The sequence below is a fragment of the Bos grunniens genome, chromosome 4, assembly GCF_055505025.1.
Source record: "Bos grunniens cultivar Pamir isolate PY7600 chromosome 4, Bosgru_T2T1.0, whole genome shotgun sequence".
NCBI lineage: Eukaryota > Metazoa > Chordata > Mammalia > Artiodactyla > Bovidae > Bos > Bos grunniens.
The window spans coordinates 42,133,840-42,155,369 of NC_141168.1; the positions used below are offsets into that span (position 1 = coordinate 42,133,840).

The 21,530-nt window shown below is 40.8% G+C and overlaps 1 protein-coding gene across 1 annotated transcript; it reads left to right on the forward strand.

Moving 5' to 3' along the window:
• The first annotated feature begins 118 nt into the window (after positions 1–118).
• On the forward strand, positions 119–5,563 carry MRPL32 (mitochondrial ribosomal protein L32). The gene is made up of 3 exons (XM_086396046.1): positions 119–275; positions 2,144–2,325; positions 4,792–5,563. The coding sequence occupies exons 1-3, from the start codon at positions 146–148 to the stop codon at positions 5,044–5,046; spliced, it is 567 nt and encodes a 188-aa protein (XP_086252172.1). The 5' UTR covers positions 119–145; the 3' UTR covers positions 5,047–5,563.
• Positions 5,564–21,530: the final 15,967 nt, after the last annotated feature.

Below are 21,530 nucleotides of genomic sequence, written 5' to 3' on the forward strand. Positions count from 1 at the left end.
GATTGGAGGAAAGGCAGAGCCGCTCCAGAAGCATGCTGGGAGTTATAGTTCCAGGTGCGCGTTTGCCCAATTCTGTGTCTATGCGCATGCTCAAGGTAGGGGCGGGACCCAGAGGCCTGATGGGAGTGGCTTTCGGCCGAGAAACATGGCGCCCACCATGCTGGTGCTGCTTGTTCCGCCGTTGCCCGTAGCCCGAGGACTTCTCCGGAACTGTTGGAAGCAGCTGCAGGGGAAACTTCTGCAGAGCCGACCAGGTTTTTCCAGTCCTCCATGGGGTACGTAAAGAAGGCCTCCGTGGAGAAGGGTTTGGACTGGGGACCCCAGGCAGCGTGGTGAATTCTACTTGTATTTAGCCTACTCCGGTGTTCTGATGTTTGGCAGCGTGTAGGGGTCGTTGTCCGGACACTCATTTACTTAAGAACAAAGACAGCAGTTTTTGCTCCCCAGTCCCCTGTAAAAAGGAAAAGAAGCGTCCTCTGACTGTCCCATCCCTACAGAGAATGTAACCGAAGTGCATTTACTTAGCATCAAGGGACACCGCTCTCTAGATCTTCTTACCTTTTCTTTCCTGTCCAGTCCACCACCTAAAGCAGTTTGCCTTCTGTAGCATTTGAGCTGTATCAGTTGACTCTTGATCCTCTATTTCCCCTGAGAACTAATTTTAAATGGAAATATCTTGGGTGTTAAAATTGTCGTTGCTTTGACATTTACATTCTACTCGATTTCGAAGTTATCCCGAACATAATAATGATAATACTCAGGAGAGCCCACTAAATGTCAAGTGAAGTGAAGTGAAGTCGCTCAGTCGTATCCGACTCTTTGCGACCCCATGGACCTGCGTCCATGATATTTTCCAGACAAGAATACTGGAGTGGGTTGCCATTTCCTTCTCCAGGGGATCTTCCCGACTCAGGGATCGAACCTGGGTCTCCCGCATTGTAGGCAGACGCTTTTACCGTCTCAGCCACCAGAAATGTCCCACTGAATATCAAAGTCAAAATATATTTCGTAAGATAATCTCCACTACTATCCCTTTAGGTGTCTCCACTTTTCAACTGAAGAACTAGACTCAGAAAGGCCCCAAGGTCACACAGACCTTCCAGAGCCTGTGCTGTTAACCACTGGTCTGTGCTTAGCAATACTTTCAGATATATTGAAAAGGAGTATCAGTTGTTAAGTGTTAAACAGCGTTGTATATTTTTAAGAGTTCCTAAAATCAAAAGAAATATTACAGGCCTGAGGAATATAGCAAGGAGAGGGTAAAGAAATCTTTTTTTTAGTTCTATTTTTAATTGAAGGATAATTACTTTACAATACTGTGTTGGTTTCTGCCATGCATCAACATGAATTGGCCATACATACACACATGGTATACATAAGCATAGCCATAGGTATACATATGTCCCCTCCCTCTTGAACTTCCCTCCCACCTCGCACTAATTTTTATAAACAGTTTAGAAAAACAAAAGTGAAACGTTGGTAGTCACAAGAGTAAATTAGTATCCTAGGAAGAGTGATGAGTTAGTTCTTTTCCTTAGGGAACAAGACTAAATATAACGAGAACTAAGTGTCTTAAAGGGCCTATCAGGTTATATGACTGAGGAGCTAACTCAATTTGAATATAGTAAAAAAAAAAAAAGACAATCAGCATTTATATCTGTGCTGGTAGGAAGTGGATTTTGAAAGCCTCAAGCTTAAGATTTACTTGTAACTAGGTACTGCCCATCAAGTAGAATGTGGACAATTGAGTGAATTTTTTTTTTTTTTTTTGCCTTGGTTTGTTTAAATTTGGTGCCTCTCACATTTTTATTCATGTTTACTACTAAACCCCTGAGTTCTGTATTTTAAGATGAGAAACTTCTGGTAGAATTTCACTGATTCATTTAAGCAAGTGCCATTAAGAAATATTCTGTTCTAAAATTATTTCAGGTATGAACTTTAAGTATATTTTAATAGCTACTAAGGTTTCCTGTTAAATGTCTATTGAATGTAATGTTTTAAGTTACATAGGCCTGCTGATACATTACTTTTGATTGTTAAAGAGAATGATACTTGGAAACGGTGATTGTTAAAGAGAATGATACTTGGAAACGGTCATTTCAGAGCTAGAAACCATTCTGTATCTCCATGGTTTATTTTGTAGGACCAGCGTTAGCGGTCCAAGGTCCAGCTATATTTTCAGAACCAACAAATGATACCAGTGGAAGTACGGAGACGTCCAGCCTTTTGGATAGTATATTTTGGATGGCAGCTCCTAAAAACAGGCGCAGCATTGAAGTGAACCGGTGTAGGAGAAGAAACCCTCATAAGCTTATTAAAGTTAAGGTAATATGGTGATTTTTGTGGGCTTACTTTTTCTCATGTCCACCACTGCATAATCTCTTGATATTGTTCATATAATCTATGAGTAAGTTATTTTTAGATCCTATATGTCTACCTTTCCCTGGTCTAAATAAATACAATATTCTTGTTATATATGTATGCATCTACTGTTCTGTAGGCTAAATACTCAGAACACAGTCAAGGAGGGAGTTCAGAGTCTGGACAGAGGACTGGGTTATAAAGAGTCTATGACTTTTGTATTGTGAGCTGTGCCAGTCCTGAGCTGTGTGATTTTGAACTATATGTAAATAAATATTTTAACTATTGCAGAGCCTGAAATTAAAGTCAGAAGCAGTAGATCTATTTGATACGGGGTTTTATTAACCCTGACAGATTTATTCTCTTCTTTTCCTGAGTCCAATGAGATACTGAAGTAAAATCCTTAGATAAGTAGTAAAAATAGCTAATAAGTACCTATGATATATCTAAGTGCTTTACATGAATTATATTTTCAGAACAGCTCTCTGAAGTAAATATTGTTTTGCTCAGTTTTAGGATGAAGAAACTGAGACAAAAAGAATTCACTTATGATCCCAAACTTAAGTGGTAGAACCAGCATTTGAGCCCTGGTAGTGTCCTATTGAAGTCCTGTTCTCTTGAAACTTTTTTTGTGTATGTTCCTATCCTTCCTAAGTCACTTCAGTTGTGTCTGACTCTGTGCGACCCCATAGACGGCAGCCCACCAGGCTCCGCTGTCCCTGGGATTCTCCAGGCAAGAACACTGGAGTGGGTTGCCATTTCCTTCTCCAGTGCATGAAAGTGAAAAGTCAAAGTGAAGTCGCTCAGTCGTGTCCAACCCTCAGCGACCCCATGGACTGCAGCCTACCAGGCTCTTCCGTCCATGGGATTTTCCAAGCAAGAGTACTGGAGTGGGGTGCCACTGCTTTCTCGGTTCCTATCCTTGGACAATTCTAAATCTCAGTGCTCCTTCTCCGTCTCTCCACACACCAGCACCCACCCACCATCTCCCTTGGGTACACTTTCTTCATTGATCTAGTAACAAAAACTATAGTGTTTATTATCTTTGATTTATTAATTTATGGTTTTAACAGCCATGATTTGAGTTCATGTTTATTCCATGGCGTTCCCCAGGGCAGTGCAGGTGGAACTCAAGGACAGAAAATTGACTTCCATAAGCCTCCACATTCAGTATTAAAACAGACCCTTAGAACATAAGCTCAAAAGTATTACTGAGTCAGGGTTGGGACCACAGTTAAAATGTGGAACTGTAAAATACTTAATTAATTTAGACAGTTTTCTGTTAATATATAATTTGTTATGCTGAGGGCTTTGTTAGGAAAAGAGCACTTACTGACCATGAGTATTTTTTCAATTCCTCAAGTTGAATGTACAATCCAGTTTTCCACGTATTGGAGTAAGATGAGAAGTCGGTGGGTCAAATGATTTTCAAGGTTCTTTGTTTCTTTTAGGGTTTTCCTGGTAGCTTAGAAAGACTCTGCATGCAATGCTGGAGACCCAGGTTTGATCTTCCCTGGGTTGGGAAGATCCCCTGGAGAAGGGAACGGCAACCCACTCCAGTATTTTTGCCTGGAAAACCCCACGGGCAGAGGAGCCTGGCAAGCTACAGTCCATGGCATCACAAAGGGTTGGCCATGACTGAGAGACTAACACTTGTTTCTTGTAGAAAATGAAGTTCTTGTTGTCATCTGCCTCGTAAATGTTTGTATGTTAGTCTTCAGACATGTTTAGAGTTTCTTTGATGTTCCTGTTTACTATTTGTCTTTATATTTCAAATCTACCTTTAGAACCCATTGAAAGGACTTCTTTAGAGGTTAGAATTGTCTTATTAAAATTGGATAGATGTATAAAAACTCATTAAAATACCCTCAAATTGTAATATATCAAGAGTTTTACATTAAGAAATAATCAGTGTTCATTTATAGGAAGAAAAATCACACCCCATACCAATTATACATCATAAGGAATTTGAATTGCACTGTGATGATCAGGGGAAGCCCACTTGTAAAGTGTTTGTCATCTTGTTCTTCCCAGGATTGATTGAAAGGAAGAGTGAATTCCCTTTGCCTTGGGCTCTTAGTTAAGATGCTGGCCGTGTGGATCACCCATGGGCTCCTTACCAGATGTTTAGTTTTTGGGGCTGGGGGAATGGAGTACCATTTCACATAGTAAGACTGTTGTATTTAAGTAAAAATGTACCAGATTCAAAGTTGGTAAACCTGGATTCTACTTCCAGTTTTCCTGGAATTCAAATTGATTAATTCAAATCAATATGTGTCCTTAGTTTCCTGATTAAAATGAGGTTGAACTGGGTACTCTGTGACCTTGTGCAGGATGAACATTTCCAAAGAAGTTTAAATATAAGCCTCATCCTTGATGATGTGTGCATTTTGTTGCCTCTCATTAAATTTTCTTTCTTTCTTTTTAAAGAACAATATAGACTTTTGTCCTGAGTGTGGTCACCTGAAACAGAAACATGTCCTCTGTGGCTATTGCTATGAGAAGGTGCGCAAGGAAACGGCAGAAATCAGAAGACAGATAGGGAAGCAAGAGGGGGGCCCTTTCAAGGCTCCTACTGTGGAGACTGTGGTGCTGTACTCGGGGGAGACACCCTCTGAGCACGATCAAGGCAAGAGGATCATTGAGCGAGAGAGGAAGCGGCCATCCTGGTTCACCCAGAATTGACATCAAACATGTTTCAAGAAGATAGCTTCACATAAGACCTTTCTCCTGAAAAAGGAATATTCTTTGCTTTTACATTGGTTGTGTGCTTATTTTTAAATCATTGATGTAGCTTCAAACATCCTTTATAAGCAGTTAGTTTTTTGCAGGTAATTTGCATCAGGAGTAAAGTCTAAATGTTTCTGCAAAGGCTCAGTGGATTTCTGTCTGTTTCTATTATACAGTGACGTTTCAGTAAAGATAACATTTTCAGGTCAGAGAGAGAAAACATAATTTAAAATTCATAGCCAAAATTAGGAGTCTGGGTTCTAATTTTATTTATTTGCGACTGGTTTTTCTTACTCAAAAATACTTACATGTATGTTTTTATTTAAGTAACACCTGAAAATAGGTTATGTAAATTCTCAGTATCATTTTTTTAAGATGGTAGATGTAGCAGTAAGAAAAAGGTTGTTCTGTTTCTTGTTTTTCTTTTGTCTTAGCAAATTAAAATTGCCTTTGTATGGCACTTTGTATGAGATATAGTATGTTGCTTTTTTTAGATGGAACAGTTCTTGACATTTTACATTAAATCATGATAATATTCAGAATTCATTAGATGTTCATGAGATCTGTAATGAATAGTTTTGGGAGAGAGATTTTTTAAAGGAGATGTAAGTGAATTCAGTAGCACACAGAAAATGTACTGAAGGGGTTGCCCTTGCATTTTCCTTCTAATATGACCTTTTAGTTTATTTCACATTTCATCATATTTATCTCTATAACAATGGCTTTTTTAGCAATGCAATTCCTATTTCCCACTCCTTCCCCCATTTCTGTGTCTACTCTGAGTCCAGAGTTTGGTGTTTTCTGCCTCATGAAAAAAAAAAAAAATAGTGAAATTGCTTATTAAAACACAAAGTAAAAAAATTATAGTTGAATGAAAAATCAGTAGGCAAAATAAGATAAAGCCCAGAGATATATTTAAAACAAAATGCATGCTGCAGTGTTCTGAATACTTATAAGAATTAGGCAGTGAATTCAACACTGAACTTGCTTTTGCTTGAAAAGGACATCCATACATGAGTCCCCACAAGTTGACACATGATCCAGAAGTGTACCTCTACCCTGGTATTGCAGACAAACGCCTGAGGTACATTTTGCCCCTGAAACGTCATGAGGATTCTGTGATCCATGTTAACATGGTAACATCTACATTAACATTCCTAAAAGTAAAATGACCAATTTCATGCAGTACAGTATAGACCAAAGATACATTATTAGAGTGTGATTCAGTGAGAGCAAATCCTTAAATCTTCCAAAATACTGGAATCGCAGTAATTAGCTCTTTGAAGACTTAGCTGCACCTTCGTGTATTTAAAAAAAAAAAAAAAAATCTGAAGGAATTGGTTGAAGAAGGACTTATTCCGGCAGTCCTCTGCAGATGATGATTTTTCCCTCTGACAAGCCTTAGAAGTGCCTAGTGTCAAACTTCAGGTATATATCTACTTGAGGTAGAATCATGATTCATGGTGGTTTAGTCACTCAGTCATGTCCGACTTTTTGTGACCCTGTGGACTGTAGCCTTCCAGGGTCCTCTGTTCATGGGATTTTTCCAGGCAAGAATACTGGATGGAGTGGGTTGCCATTTTCTCCTCCAGGGCATCTTCTCCACCCAGGGATCGAACCTGAGTCTCCTGCATTGCAGGCAGTTTCTTTATCAATTGATCTGCCAGGAAAGCCCACATGATTCATGGAGGCTAAGGCTAATGAGGTACACACCTGAATCTTCTGCTACCTACTCAGCATCTCAGTTGACTATCAGGCTGCAAAGTATGTCTGGATACACATTTTCCATAGATGTGGCAGAAGGCTACAGAGCTGAACCTAGTGAGAACATGTGGTCAGGGCCACTTTTCTGTTTGCTATTCATGGAAGATGAGGATTACTAAATGCATCCCCAAATTAGCAAAACCAGATACCTAGTTCATGTCAGAAAACCATGACATAAAGGTGAGTGCCTATCACTTTTTGAAGAGGTTATCCCACAAAGTTATCTTTATAATAGATTATATCAATTTATACCTCCAGTTTTTTTACTATCAGAAACAAAAATCATGAGTTTGTGTAAAAGATTTGTTCATGTTTTGAGCACTAGCAATGACTGTCATCGCTACTTGCCCCTTTCATCGAGATGAGACATTTTACTTCTGGAGGAAGGGATTGTGAGGAGGTAATGTCCTCTCTGAGCTTGGTGGCACTCGCCTCCATCTTCCTATTTTTTTTTTTGACTAGTTCCTAGCAGATAGCCAAGTTCTGAAAACCTAAGCATCTGACTTCATTGCATCTCCCTGCCAGAGTCCTTTGAGCCCTAAGCATCTTTTTCCTAAGCTGTTAACAATGAACTTGCAATTACTAGTTTGCAGTCTTCTCATATTTCTCATACATCTTAATAGTTTTTAAATTACAGAAATAATACTATAATTAGTGAAACAACGCAAAGTATATAACAAGAAGTTAAGAATCATTTCTCTACCACCGTAGAGTATATGCTTCTAAATGCCACACTGCCAAGAGGTGGTTTCTGAAAACAGTTTTGATCGTATCACTCCCTGATAAAAACCAGGCTCCTAATGAAACCCTGTCTGGTATCCTCGTGATATGTCCCAGTCTTTGTGCCTACACAAAGCATGGTATGTGTGTACACATAGCGTGGTACACACCCCGCCCTCAGGTGGTTGAAGTCATAACCACATTGAGCAGAGCACGCATGCATCTTAGCATGCGTCACTCCTCCCACTGTCCACTTTTGGCTCCACTCTGTGGTACACCACTGAGTCTCCCTCCCAGGCCCCATTTCGGATCCACCCGCTTTCCCCAACCTATAAAGAGAAAACAACTCCCCAGGTCCCCATCCTTCAGGCTCTCATACACTGTAGTGGCTTTAAACAGCGACTCTGTCTTGACGCCTGCCAATTTGGTATTTCTTGCATGGACCTCTCCCCTGAACTCCAGATTCTTATTCAACTGTGAATTTGGCCTTCCAGTCAAATGTCTATCAGATGTCTTAACCCAGTGTCTTCACTCAGAATCTCTTCTCAGTAGGGTCCTACTGTTCCTCAGTCTTCTCCATCTCAGTTGATGCCAACTCTATAGTCCAAATTGTTCAGTCATCCTTGACTCCTGAAGTCCCTCTTTCTGTGTGTGTCTCTCTGTCTCTCATAGCCAATCTATGAGCACAAATCCCACAAGTTCTACATTTAAAATAAACTTAGATTCTGATCATTCATCACCACCTGCACCTGTGCCATCATCTTGCCTAGAAAACCAAAGTACCACACTAAAAGGTCTCCCTGCCACCACCTTGGTCTCTTATAGTCCATTCCCAATGCAGCGCCCAGAATCCTTTCAAAGCACATCAAGTCATGTCCCTTCTCTCTTCAAATTCCTTTACTTAAAACCTTAATTCACTTCACCCTCTCCCTCCCCTCCCTCCATGTCCATAGGTCTGTTCTCTATGTCTGCTTCTCCATTATTGCCCTGAAAATAAATTCATCACTACCGTCTTTCTGGATTCCATATATATGCATCAGTAAAAAATATTTACATTTCTCTTTCTGACTTACTTCACTCTGTATAATAGGCTCTTGCTTTGTCCACCTGATTAGAACTGACTCAAATGCATTCCTTTTTATGGCTGAGCAGCATCCCATTGTATACCTATGGCTGATTCTTCTTAGTGTATGACAGAAAACCACAAAATTCTGTAAACCAAATATCCTTCAATTAAAAAAGTGGCAAAAAAAACCTTAACTCAGCTGAAATGTGTAGGTACATACATGAGGATTTTTGCCTTATGTTGATACACACACATATGTATATATACATATTCCTTGTGAGTTTTGGTAAAATCAAAAATATTTCAGGTTTACTACAGAATGACCTCTAAAGTTTTGATTAATCTTTTAAATATATGAATGACTTTTTCATAATTTGTGTGGTGTGACTTTTAAGATTTCCTGTTAAAGAAGTACAAAGAGTAGGGGTCTTTCATACATCCCTGGCATGGGGATCACTTCAACACTCCCCTCAGAGAACTAATTCTTACCCCTACCCTGGCCTCCCATATCCAGTTGTTATGTTTTAGAGACAGGAATAGTCCCTCAGTATTTCCAAATCTGTGTTTTGGGACTCTACTGTCTATGATTAGCGTTTCTTTTCCTGGCACACATACCAAAATAGATGCTCTGTCTTTAGCTGCAGCTGGTAAGAAGCAATGTCATCCCGTGGCCTATATCGGTGCCTAGCATCTTAATTTGTGCCTCTTGGAACAGAACGCTGTCTCTTCCCTGGCCTGGCTTCACTCATCTCGACAGCAGAGGGCAGCCGAGAGCACGTTCCTGGTGCTTTAGGGGCTAACCAGCCCACTTTTCCCCCGGCGACTTTTACTGCTTTGGAAACACTTTCCATGGTCGTGCCTCTTCCGTCACCCAGCTCCTGCTCCTCTGCTGTCCTGCTGACGTCCTGTGCCTTCCTCTTCGCCACGTTAGGGAAGTCGCTAGTGTTAAGGATGCTATTTGGAGCAAGGACGGGAGGAAAGCTAGAAGGACAACGTGTTCTGTTACTTACTCTCAGAAGCCAGCAATTCGGGATTTACCGGGCATCCCGAGCCGCCTCGCTAGGGGGCAGCAGGTCAACTGTACTGACATCTCCAGTTAAATAAAAATCCCTAGGGTCCAGCAATGCTGAGAACCTGTCGTCTGTTGCTAGGAAAGCCGTCCGCATGTGGAGAGCAGACAGGATTTCTGCAGAGGGACAGGGCTTTCTGCAACGTTGAACCCAGGTGCTGGCTTCTTCCGCTGCCCTGAGCTTCAGCGACGCTCTTCCGTAGGGGCTCCCCTCCACCCTCTTTCCTTACCCCACACCCTTGCAGTGCATCTTCTTGATCAAATTCTTTCCAAGAGCTTTCTGCAGGATAAAAGCTCAGAACGCCACTACTTTGTAACTGTTTCTCCAACGTTCTCCAATATTAGCATCTCAGTGGCTAAAAAGAAGTACCATTGCCCTAATCCTGTAATTCTTAACCAGGGCCGATTCCCTCCTCGACCCCTGGAACGGAAAACGTCTAGGTGATATTTTTGGTTGTCATCACTTGGAATGGGGGAGGAGGAAAGCTACTGGTTTCTAGTGAGTAGACAGGGATGTCACTAAACAAGTCCCCATCAAACTCAATAAAACTAATTTTGTTTTGAATAAAATATGTAAGAAGAAAATAGTTTTCTAGAAGTTTCACTTCCATTTGATCTTTTCCATACTTTAAACTCTCATGATGACCCTCAGGTCTAAGCTTTCAGTCTAATTTTACTATTGATCACCAGACCTACATATCCAAATAACACCAGGGATTTCCATCAGGATGTTACCTCCCAGTCTAACAACTTCCAAATCTTTCCCTCACAATTTGTTTCTCTGGTAACCTAGCTTGGATCATTTTTTCATCAAACGTCTATCATGTCTCTTATTTCTTTCCAACTATAGCATACTTCTGCTTGGCTGATTGACATTTCCAGATTAGCTCACAGAAGGCTATTGATCACCCCTCTAACCCATCCCCATCAGCCAAACATGTACTTGACCCAAACTTTCCCATCTTGATAAAAGTCATTGTCTCGTGTAAAGTTGTTCAAGCAAAACCCTAGTCATTCTTGATTTTTCTCTTCCCTTTTCATCAGACACACAATTCAAAAGCAACTCTTCTTGATTTTACCCCTAGGACGTATCTGAGACCTGGGGCAAATGGTTTGGAGCCAAAGGCAGGGATGCAGAGAATGATTATGGAGGGGCAAGAATGGGTCTGGGGAGACAGGCCAAGGGACTCTGGCAGTAATCTAGGTCAGACATGATACAGCACAGGCCAGGACGGTGGCAGTGGACACAGAACAAGGGGAAGTTGAGATATATTTCAGAATCTTGGACTTAGTGATTACAGATCAAGGATGATTCCCAAGTTTCCGCAGCACAGGAGATGGGATCAAGGAAGCATATGTGAGGTGAGGGCAGGTTATGGGGGAAACTGAAGATACGCTTTTTTGACATTTTATTTGGTATACTATTGGATATCCAAGCTGAGATAGAAAGGCAGCTAATGGACATGTGAGTGTGTAAATTCAGAAATAGCAAATGGAATTTTGGGGGCAGGATCTCAGTTCCCCAACCAAGGACTGAACCCAGGCCACAGCAGTGAAAGCCCAGAATCCTAAGCACTAGGCTACCAGGGAACTCCCCCAGATGGGATGTTTCTAAAGCCATGGAAATGAATGAGATTACCGAGGGCAAGTACTCAAGAGAGAGAAAGAGCCATAAACTGAGGACTTGCTGCCCTGCCACAGATCCCAAGAGAGGAGAGCATGTCAGGAAGAGGGAGCCAGCCGTTCAGTCAAATGTGTCTGAATGAAGATCGAAAAGAGCCCAACGACTGCAGCAAATGGAATTGGTTTGTGACATGACAAAAGTGATTTCATTTGTGTGTTGGTGGCAGAAGCCAGATTGGAGTGGGCTGAAGAGTAGGTGAACTGAGGAGGCGGAGGCAGCATTCCTAGACAGTTCTTTCGAAAAGTCGTCCTCTGCAGGGGAGTGCAGAAGTGAGACGATCACTAGAAGAGGGTAGGAGATGGAGGGGCCAATGTGTGTGTGTGTGTGTTGCAAACTGAGAGAGCAAATATGTATTTATGCTTATGAGAATTATCCAGTAAAAGAGACTGTTGGCAAAATGATGGAGAGAAGACAGCCAGCCATTCAAACAGATAGAGAGTGATATCTTTAGTGAAGCGAGAGGACAGGTCCAAGGCTCACTTTTTTTAGAAGAGGGATGCATCCTCTAACCTAGCATCTGAAGGTTAAACCAGGAGGATGACCTGGGACAAGACTGTGCAAACTTCATATCAAGGAAATGATTTTGCTCATTAAAAGTAATGAGTAGAACTATATACAAAATAAATAATCAACAAGGACCTACTGTATAGCACAGGGAACTCTGTTCAATATTTTGCAATAACGTATATGGGAAAAAAATCTGAAAAAGAACAGATATATGTGTATAACTGAATCACTTTGCTGTATACCTGAAACTAACACAACATTGTAAATCAACTGTACACCAATATAAAATTTTTAAAAAATGAGTAGAGAGTAGTTGTACTATTTATGGGGAGGAACTTAAAATTGGTTTTGAAAAAGACACGATTTCAGCCTAACTCTTTTGAATCCCCAGGCTATTAGCCAAATGTGTGATAACTTTCCTTTGGTTTTATTTTTATGCTTACAACCTTATCCCATGTTGTCAGGTTAACAAAAATAATTTCTTCGATTTTTCTATGATTTTATTTTTTTTTTTCTTTGAAGCAAAGGGAGTTGGTGATGGACAGGGAGGCCTGGCGTACTGCAGTCCATGGGGTCGCAAAGAGTCAGACACAACTGAGAGACTGAACCAAACGGAAAGCTTCAATCCATCTGGAATTAATTTTTAAAATGTATTTGTTTATATTTGGTGACTTGAGTCTTCGTCACTACATGTGGGCTTTCTCTAGTTGCGGTGAGCGGGGACTACTCTCCGTTTCAGTGCACATGCTTCTCGTTGCGGTGGCTTCCCTTGTTGCAGAGCCCAGGCTCTAGGCACACAGGTTTCAGGAGTTGCAACACCTGGGCTCAGTTGTTGGAGGTTATTGTTCCTAGAGCTCATGAGCTCCAGTAATTGTGATGCATGAATTTTAAGTTGCCTGAGGCATGTGGAATCCTCCCAGACCAGGGATCAAACCCATGTCCCCTGCATTGGTAGGCAGATTCTTATCCACTGTACCACTAAGGAAGTTCTGGAATTAATTTTGGTATGTGATATACGGACAGAATCTAACATGATTCTGTTTTTACCCTCAGGTGCATCACTGATTTCATCTTTAGAGAAATGTCTATTTGACTCCTTAGTCCATTTTGAATCAAATTGTTTGATTTTATTGTTGTTGTTGAATTGTGGGGGTTCTTTATATATTCTGGATATTAACCCCTTATAAAATATATGGTTGGCAGATATTTTCTCGTGAGTTGCCTTTTCATTTTATGGATGGCATCCTTTAATGCACAAAGGATTAATACTGTTTAATGTTTACACACTTTTACACTGTAAATTCTTCCATATGCTAGGATCTGTCTCAGGCTATTCCTTCCCATTTCTGTTCGTGAACCAGGACAATGACATTTTAATTACTGCCACATTATAATGCATTTTACAGTGTGGTAAAGGAGGTATCTCCTCTTTACTCTTCTTTGTTAAAAAAAAAAAAAAAATAGCTCTGTATTTTCCAGAGTGGACTTTTAATCATCTGGGCAAGTGTTATATTCATTAGGATTTTGCTTAGGACAATATTAACTCTAAAATTTAATGAATTTGACATATTTACTCTTTCTACATAGCAACATTAGCATTTTTCTCTATTTATTTCATCTTATTTCCTACCTCTAATTAAGGTTATCTGGTTTTCCTCAGACAGATCCCATGCACTCATTGCAAGGATCAGTGCCCTTGACCCAAAGCATTGGCAGCAAAGAGGAGATTGTATCCTTTTACTTAGATGGTGAGACCTCCACCTCCATCAGACACGTCCATTTACTAAAGTAGCTAGAGAAGCCAAAAGAAATCTGAGAAGCCTAATTCACTTTCATACTTTTCTGGAATAAGCCTAGAAGTCTGGGTCTCTGACTCTGCCCTCAGGACAGCCCCATCCACAATTTTCCTTTTCCCATTTTCCTGCCATTAGACTTTGATGAAGCAAGTAATTCCTTTTGGTCTGATATATTGATGATTTAATGTTATGCATCATGTGCCATTGCAGAGGCTTAATGGTTATTTCTGCTGATATAATCTTCTAGAATATGAAGGCCAGGGACATCTAAGTGTATACTTTGAGCTAACCTAGGATGTGGTTTATAGGAGATAAAAATGAGCACTAGGAAAGATAAATTCTCAAAGCCTTTTAAAAAATATTATTTTCAGTTAACTCTATCATTCAGAAACCATATTAGTCTTTAGGGACTTCCCTGACCATCCAGTGGTTAAGACTTCACCTTCCAATGCAGGGGGTACAGGTTCCATCCCTGGTTGGGGAGCGAAGATCTCACATGCCTTAGGGCCAAAAACCCCCAACACATAAAACAGAATCAATATTGTAACAAATTCAATAAAGACTTTAAAAATAATATAATGAAATTTAAAAGATAAAGTGCCTTAAAAAAATACAAACAAAAACAGTATTAATCTTTATATTAAAATCAAAAGCATTTTACTTCAATATGTTGGTGAACGTTTACTAAATATATATTATATGTCAGGCATTTTGCATATGTTATAAATAATCTTTAAAATAACATTGAAGAACAAATATTAATTACCACAGCTATGGCCTATTGAGTGTGTACACCACATGAGGCCCAGTGCTGAATGTTTCACATAGATTATTGTATTTTTATATAGTATATATTGTTGTAAAATTCTGATTTTTTTCCTGTGATATTTCTTGTATCCGATCCAGAAAGCCAGATATTTTAATTTTTCAAAGATGGAAAAACAAAAAGGAACAAAAGAAAGCTTTTAAAAATCCTGGCCTTTAAGGGAGAAAGCAGAGAATAAAGTCTTGGGGGAGGCACATGTTAGTAATAGGACTCCTTGCCCCAAGCACTTGCTCAATGTCCTGAGCCAGAGAGTAGGAGAAAGTTCCCTGGGCCTTGCCTGTCCCACCCAGTCCCCAGTCACACTCTACCCTTGGAGGAGGGCTAGAGTCTTATTCTTTGGGTGCAGCCTCAGGGAGGCAGAAAGACTCCAGAGAAGAAGGGGCTGCATGGTATTTTTAGGCAGGTGGGCCTTTTGCAGTATCATGGAGACATGAAAAACTACAGAATGTCTGGTCCTGACAAGTCTTGCTTACAGGAGCCAAGGATGCTCCAGGTCGGGCCAGACAGGATGATGGCTTCTCAGTGGACACCAAAAACCCATATCTGCCCTGTCTCCTGTCTCTTGTCACCAGGTAAATCCTCCAAAATCTAAAGGCAAAAAAGGAAAGGCATCCTTGAGAAAGGTAGGGTGCTGCATATGGTGTATGGTGGGAGCGAGTGGGACCGTGACCCCTGAATTGGCAGCTGGGTCGGTCCCCTGATGGAATGCAGCCTCACTCTGTGAGGTAGACTCGGGTGCAGAAGCAATCCTGCCTGATGTCATACAGGGAAGGACTACAATTTGAGCCTAAACTGATTCTAAATCTGAAATTCTAGGGGTTTATTTGCAGCAACGTGGATACAACTAGAGATTATCAGACCTAGTGAAGTAAGTCAGAAAGAGAAAGACAAATGTCATACGAAATCACTTATATGTGGAATCTAAAATATGACACAAATGAATGTATCTATGAAACAGAAGCAGACTCTCAGACATAAAGAACAGACTTGTGTTTGCTCAGAGGGGAGGGCTGGAGGAGAGATGGAGTGGGAGCCTGGGATTAGCAGATGTAAGCTGTTATATATAGAATGGTTAAAAAACAAGGTCTTACTGTAGAGCACAGGAACTATATTCAATATCCTATGATAAACCATATGGAAAAATATAAAAAGAAGGTGTATATATGTGTGTCTGTTTGTGTGGAACTAAATTACTTTGCTGTACAGTAGAAATTAACACAACATTGTAAATCAACTGCACTTCAAAAATAAAAAGAGAAAAAAGAGCAAAATCCTAGGGGCTTATCACTGTGATAGACCACCTTAGGGTTTACAGATGGTAAAAATGACACAGACTCACCTACAGCCTAGAGCTCACAGAGGGGAGCTGGGATCCAAGGTCGGCCTTGGCTCCTATTCCCTGAGCCTCACGGCCTCCACAGGGTGGCCAGGTGCTCATTTTAAGGCCTCTCTTTTTAATTCTATGGAGTAAATGTTGGCCAGTCTCCCAGATGGCATATGGATATACATAATAGAATAGATTATTTGAGCTTGAAGTAACTTAGTCCAATGGCTTCATTTGGAGCTCAGGAAATTTAAGCCTAGACTTAACCGAAGATCACAAAGCCAATGAATGTTAGATGAGAGTCTAGAACTGTTTACCTGGACCATAATGCCAGCCACACTTGACTCTTTAAATGTTCGTTTTTTAAGAAATAACATAAATACCAAGCATCATCAAAAATGGAGATAATGAGACATTGTTATTGTAACTTCTGGAGGTAATGATACTTCTTTCTCCATGGTTATGATACCAGTTTATACAAACAGTAGCAATTACCAGACCTGGTGATTTCCTTGTAACACTAGGGTTACCATGTTGAAGACTGCAGATGTAGAGCATTTCCATCATTTCAGAAAGGCCCATGGGACAGCACTGCTCTACAGAAAATCAATCAAGGAGTTAAATGAAGTTGATGGAGTTCACTCTAAACACTATCAATCTCCAAATGTCCTTGGTTTCAAAATGGCGGGGTTAACACATCCTGCACTCACCTCTGTATGTTATACAGAGGACAATATTAGTTAAATGAATGGCAACTTAATTTACAATTCCCCAGGCTTGCACGTAAAGATCCATCTCACTGTGACATCACCATCACTGAATACATTTTTTCACAGATGTATTTCTATTTTATGATGCTCTCTTCAAAAGAAGCTATTTTTGGATTTATAAATTTTATCCTCTTTTGCTCTTTCAATTTATTAATTCAAGTTTTGCCCTTATTTTTCAGAAATATCCATTCATCTAAACCATAATAAAACTAGTCACATCCAAGTATGTTTTTTATCTGTTGTCTCAATCAAGGCTATGGTTTTTCCAGTGGTCATGTATGGATGTGAGAGTTGGACTGTAAAGAAAGCTGTTGCTGCTGCTAAGTCGCTTCAGTCGTGTCTGACTCTGTGCGACCCCATTGACGGCAGCCCACCAGGCTCCCCCGTCCCTGGGATTCTCCAGGCAAGAACACTGGAGTAGGCTGCCCTTTCCTTCTCCAATGCGTGAAAGTGAAGTTGCTCAGTCGTGTCCGACTCCTAGCGACCCCATGGACTGCAGCCTACCAGGCTCCTCCGTCCATGGGATTTGCCAGGCAAGAGTACTGGAATGGGTTGCCATTCCCTCTCTGAAAAGCTGAGTGCCGAAGAATTGATGCTTTTGAACTATGGTGTTGGAGAAGACTCTTGAGAGTCCTTTGGACTGCAGGAAGATCCAACCAGTCCATCCTAAAGGAGATCAGTCCTGGGTGTTCATTGGAAGGACTGATGCTGAAGCTGAAACTCCAATACTTTGGCCACCTCATGCAAAGAGTTGACTCATTGGAAAAGACTCTGATGCTGGGAGGGATTGGGGGCAGGAGGAGAAGGGGACGACAGAGGATGAGATGGCTGGATGGCATCACCGACTCGATGGACATGAGTTTGGGTAAACTCCAGGAGTTGGTGATGGACAGGGAGGCCTGGCGTGCTGCAATTCATGGGGTCGCAAAAGAGTCAGACATAACTGAGCTACTGAACTGAACTGAGGAGTAATGCATTAAAACTTTCCATAACAATTGAGTTTTTGAAGTTTTCTCCTTGTATTTTGAACATTAAAATTTCCTTGTGATGATATGTTATTTTTCACATGGTAAGAAATAATACAGAGAGATCATGAATATAGTTTAACTCAGTTCCCCCCAGTGGTAACATTTGTAAAACTGTAGTATAATATCACAACCAGAATATCAACAAACAATCCATGAATCTTACTCAGATTCTCCCAGTTTTACTTGTACTTGTGTATGTGACTGTGTATGTGTGTTTAGCTCTAAACAATTCTATCATAGTTAAGATACTGAACAAATCCATTACCACAAGGACCCCTCTCTTGATTTATATTTTTTCTGAGGAGTGCTTGAGTTCACATGCAACACTGGGGATATCTGGTTTGTGGGTTAAGGGGCAGGGGAATTCAGAAAGTGTATTTCTGAGGGGAAATAAAAGGATGTGGGTATAAGGGAAGAGAAAAAAGGAACTAAACTTCAGGCATAAACAAAGACTCAAGGTTAGCCTGATATTTTGTTGCTGTTGTTCAGTAGCTACATCCTATCCAACTCTTTTCAACCCATCTACTGTAGCACACTAGGCTTCCCTGTCCTTCACTGTCTCCCTGAGTTTGCTCAACCTCATGTCCGTTGAGTCGGTGATGCTATCTAACCATCTCACCCTGTCACCCCCTTCTTCCCTTGCCCTCAATCTTCCCCAGAATCAGGGTCTTTTCCAAAGAGTTAGCCAAAGTATTAGAGCTTCAGTTTCAGCATCAGTCCTTCCAATGAATAATAGGGTTGATTTCCTTTAGGATTGACTGGTTTGATCTTCTTGCATTCCTAGGGACTCCCAAGAGTCTTCTCCAGCACCGCAACTGGAAAGCCTGATACACAGATGCCAAAAGAGGCTTGGTTCATGTTTTCAACATAACCTCAGTGCTAAACTTCATCTCTACTTACAGACCCAATAACCTTCTCTAAGCTAATATGTCCAAAAGACAACCCTTGATCTTTCTCCTCTGTCTGATCTTCTCTTCCTTCAGGCTTCCCTCTTTCAGTAAACACTAGCATTAATCATCTCCCATTCTTAGAGTTATCCTCTCCTACACATATCCAGTCTTTCAGTCAAACCTGTTGGCTTTACCTTCAAAGTACAGTATGAACCTGACCTTATCTGTAGCCCCTCCTCCACCCCCATCCCGGCCCATTATCCTTCATTGTCTTATTGTGATGACTCATAACTTGTTTCCTGCTTTCTGCTGTTACCTCTATATTTCATTCTTCTCTCAGTTGGAGCAATTCTTTTGAAAAAAGGTCAGATTATGTTTCCTTTGCTCAAAGCCCTCTCTTGGCATCCACATCTTATCAGAATGAAATGTAAGTTGCTATTTTGGGCCTCAAGTCCATTCCCAAGTCTGTCTATCAGCCACCTACTCTTTCAACCACTTTCCCCTTTGCTCTCTGTGCTCCAGATTTTGCATTCAGATTTTGTCCTTTCTGTTCATCAAACATGCCCAACCCTGCTCAGTCCTGGGCTCCTTGACGTGCCCAGCTCCCTCTGCTTGGAAGGCTGCCTGTAGAGTGTATTCCTCAATTCATTCAGGCCTCTGTCCCAGGTCACCATCTAAGAGAGATTTTCCTGACTACTGGGACCTCAGCTCCCTTCTCTGCAGGAGCCCTTTGCCTAGTGTCATCCTAGTATTACAAACATGCTTTTCATTGGCCTGTTATCCTCCTGTTACTTGCTTGTTAGCCAATTGAAAGCCAGGATTTTGCCTATTATCTCTCTGTTGTTGCCCCTGGACCTCTCCTGGTATCTGCCACATAGAAGACAACTTAATGAACCTTGTTTGAATGGATGAATAAACGTCACTGTTCTATACCATGAACCATAGTAAATGTGAAATGATGTAAAAGAATGAAGCCTCACAATAGGTCTGCATACTAGCTATTTTTAAATTCTCTGATGGATGTTGGAAAAATGAAAATTTCTGGATGATCAGCTGAAGCTACTGAGTGCCACTCGTCACAACTCTTGTCATAATCAACTCATTGAAGTAGGGGAGGCACACTGTTTACCTAACTCAATGAGTGTAAACCAGGAAGGTGAGGACACAAATGTAAAGTTTGTGGGTTGAAGTTAACATGGAAAAGTGTAGTATTAAGTAAACATAAGTGAGCAGTGACACACACTCTGCACTGACAGACCTATACACCGTTACAGGGCAAGAGGAATTTCATCTCTTGCAAAAGAGAGAAAAGAATGAAATGGAGAAGGCGAGATTGGCACTATTTAAATCTATGCCTTTATGTTTTATCTCCTAATTGTGACCCAAGGTTATAAATCAAGATAATAAAAACTGATAAATGCATTGCCTTAATTTCCCCCCCAGGCGAGGTAAAGGCAGATGGAAGAAAGCATCGAAACAAAACCTCTCTGGCAGAGACTCCTCATTACTGTTCATTTTATTTCCTGGCATTCAAACACAAGAGTACAGTTTTTACTTGTCGTTGCAGAGGAGAGGGAGCCTGGGGTCAGATAATAACGGTGGAAGCCACAAGAGAGAAAGTTCCTTTTAGAGTGAGAAGTTAGAAGCGTTCTCAGTGACGCTGCAGATACTGTGCTCAGGTCCTTTGCTCAGGTCACAACCCAAATCTAGGCTCCATGCTCGGCTCTGAGACAGAAATAAATATTCCTAACAACTTTACTTTCAGAGGTTTAGATGAAAGGAGCAGAAATTAAACCAAAGTTGGAGGGAATTAATCTCTAGTTTACCTGATTTCTTGCTGAATATCTACCTCTTGAGGTTCTACAGTCAAAAAGGAAGGCATTCTAGAGACTTAGCTTATCCCCTTTTCTTTATTAAAGTGATAGAGAAATTTTTTTTAAAAAAAGAATAAGAATATATTCTCTACAGTATTTTAAAATGCACCTCTATCTCCAGAGATCTCCAGAGTGTGCTGGTAAGTTACTTTTATCTCTCATGGGAAATAGGAGGCAAATGAGTAATACAGGTAATCTCTTAGAAGCCTTCAAAATAGGAAATTTGGGACTGCCCTGGAAGTCCAGTGGTTAAGATTCTGTGCTGCCACTGAACCCGTTGAACCCACAGGGGGCAAGTGTTCAGTCCTTGGTTGGGGAACTAAGATTCCACACGCGTGGCAAAAAAAAAGAAAATGTAATCTTCTATGAAGTCAGAAATTTACTCCATAAAACTAACTTAAGAAAATAATTTCTGTCTTCAAAAGCCTCCAGAGCTTGCAATGAAGGGTAAAATCCACACCAGAGTTCTCCTTCCTTGTCCTGCCTTTGTTCCCTGAGTGAAAGTCATGATAAAGATGGAGTAAGATGAGAAGAGGCAAATGAAGAAGCTGGGGCTTGAATAATGCACACGCTGGAGCAGTCCCATGGGAGCAAGTGGGAGTGAACTGTGGCTCCCAGGTCTCTAAACAGGGATCACTCATTCATGGCCAGCAGGCTGATGGTGCTTTGACAAGCAGGGCAGGGTGTGAACTCAATCCTGGCTCCTCCCTTTGCTTCTTAGTTCAGTGACCATGAGCCCTCAGTTTCCTTGTCTGTCAATTACATAACTTTTTTAAACATTTTTTTAATGGACCGTTTTTAAAGTTTTTATTGAATTTGCTACAATATTGCTTCTTTTTTTTATGTTGTTGTTTTTTTTTTTTTTTACCTTGAGGCAAGTGGGATCTTAGGTCCCTGACCAGAATCAAAAACGCATCCCCTGCTTTGGAAGGTGAAATCTTAACCATTGGAATAACAGGGATGTCCCTACATAAATTGTTAATTAAACAATGCATAAATGTACCTCCACTGGTACCTACTGTATAGCAGGTGGTCCTAAAATACCCATTTTCTTATCTCCTAATTACCTTTACTAAGAACAGGATGAAGGGCCCCGTACACTTGGCGAGGAGAATATACCC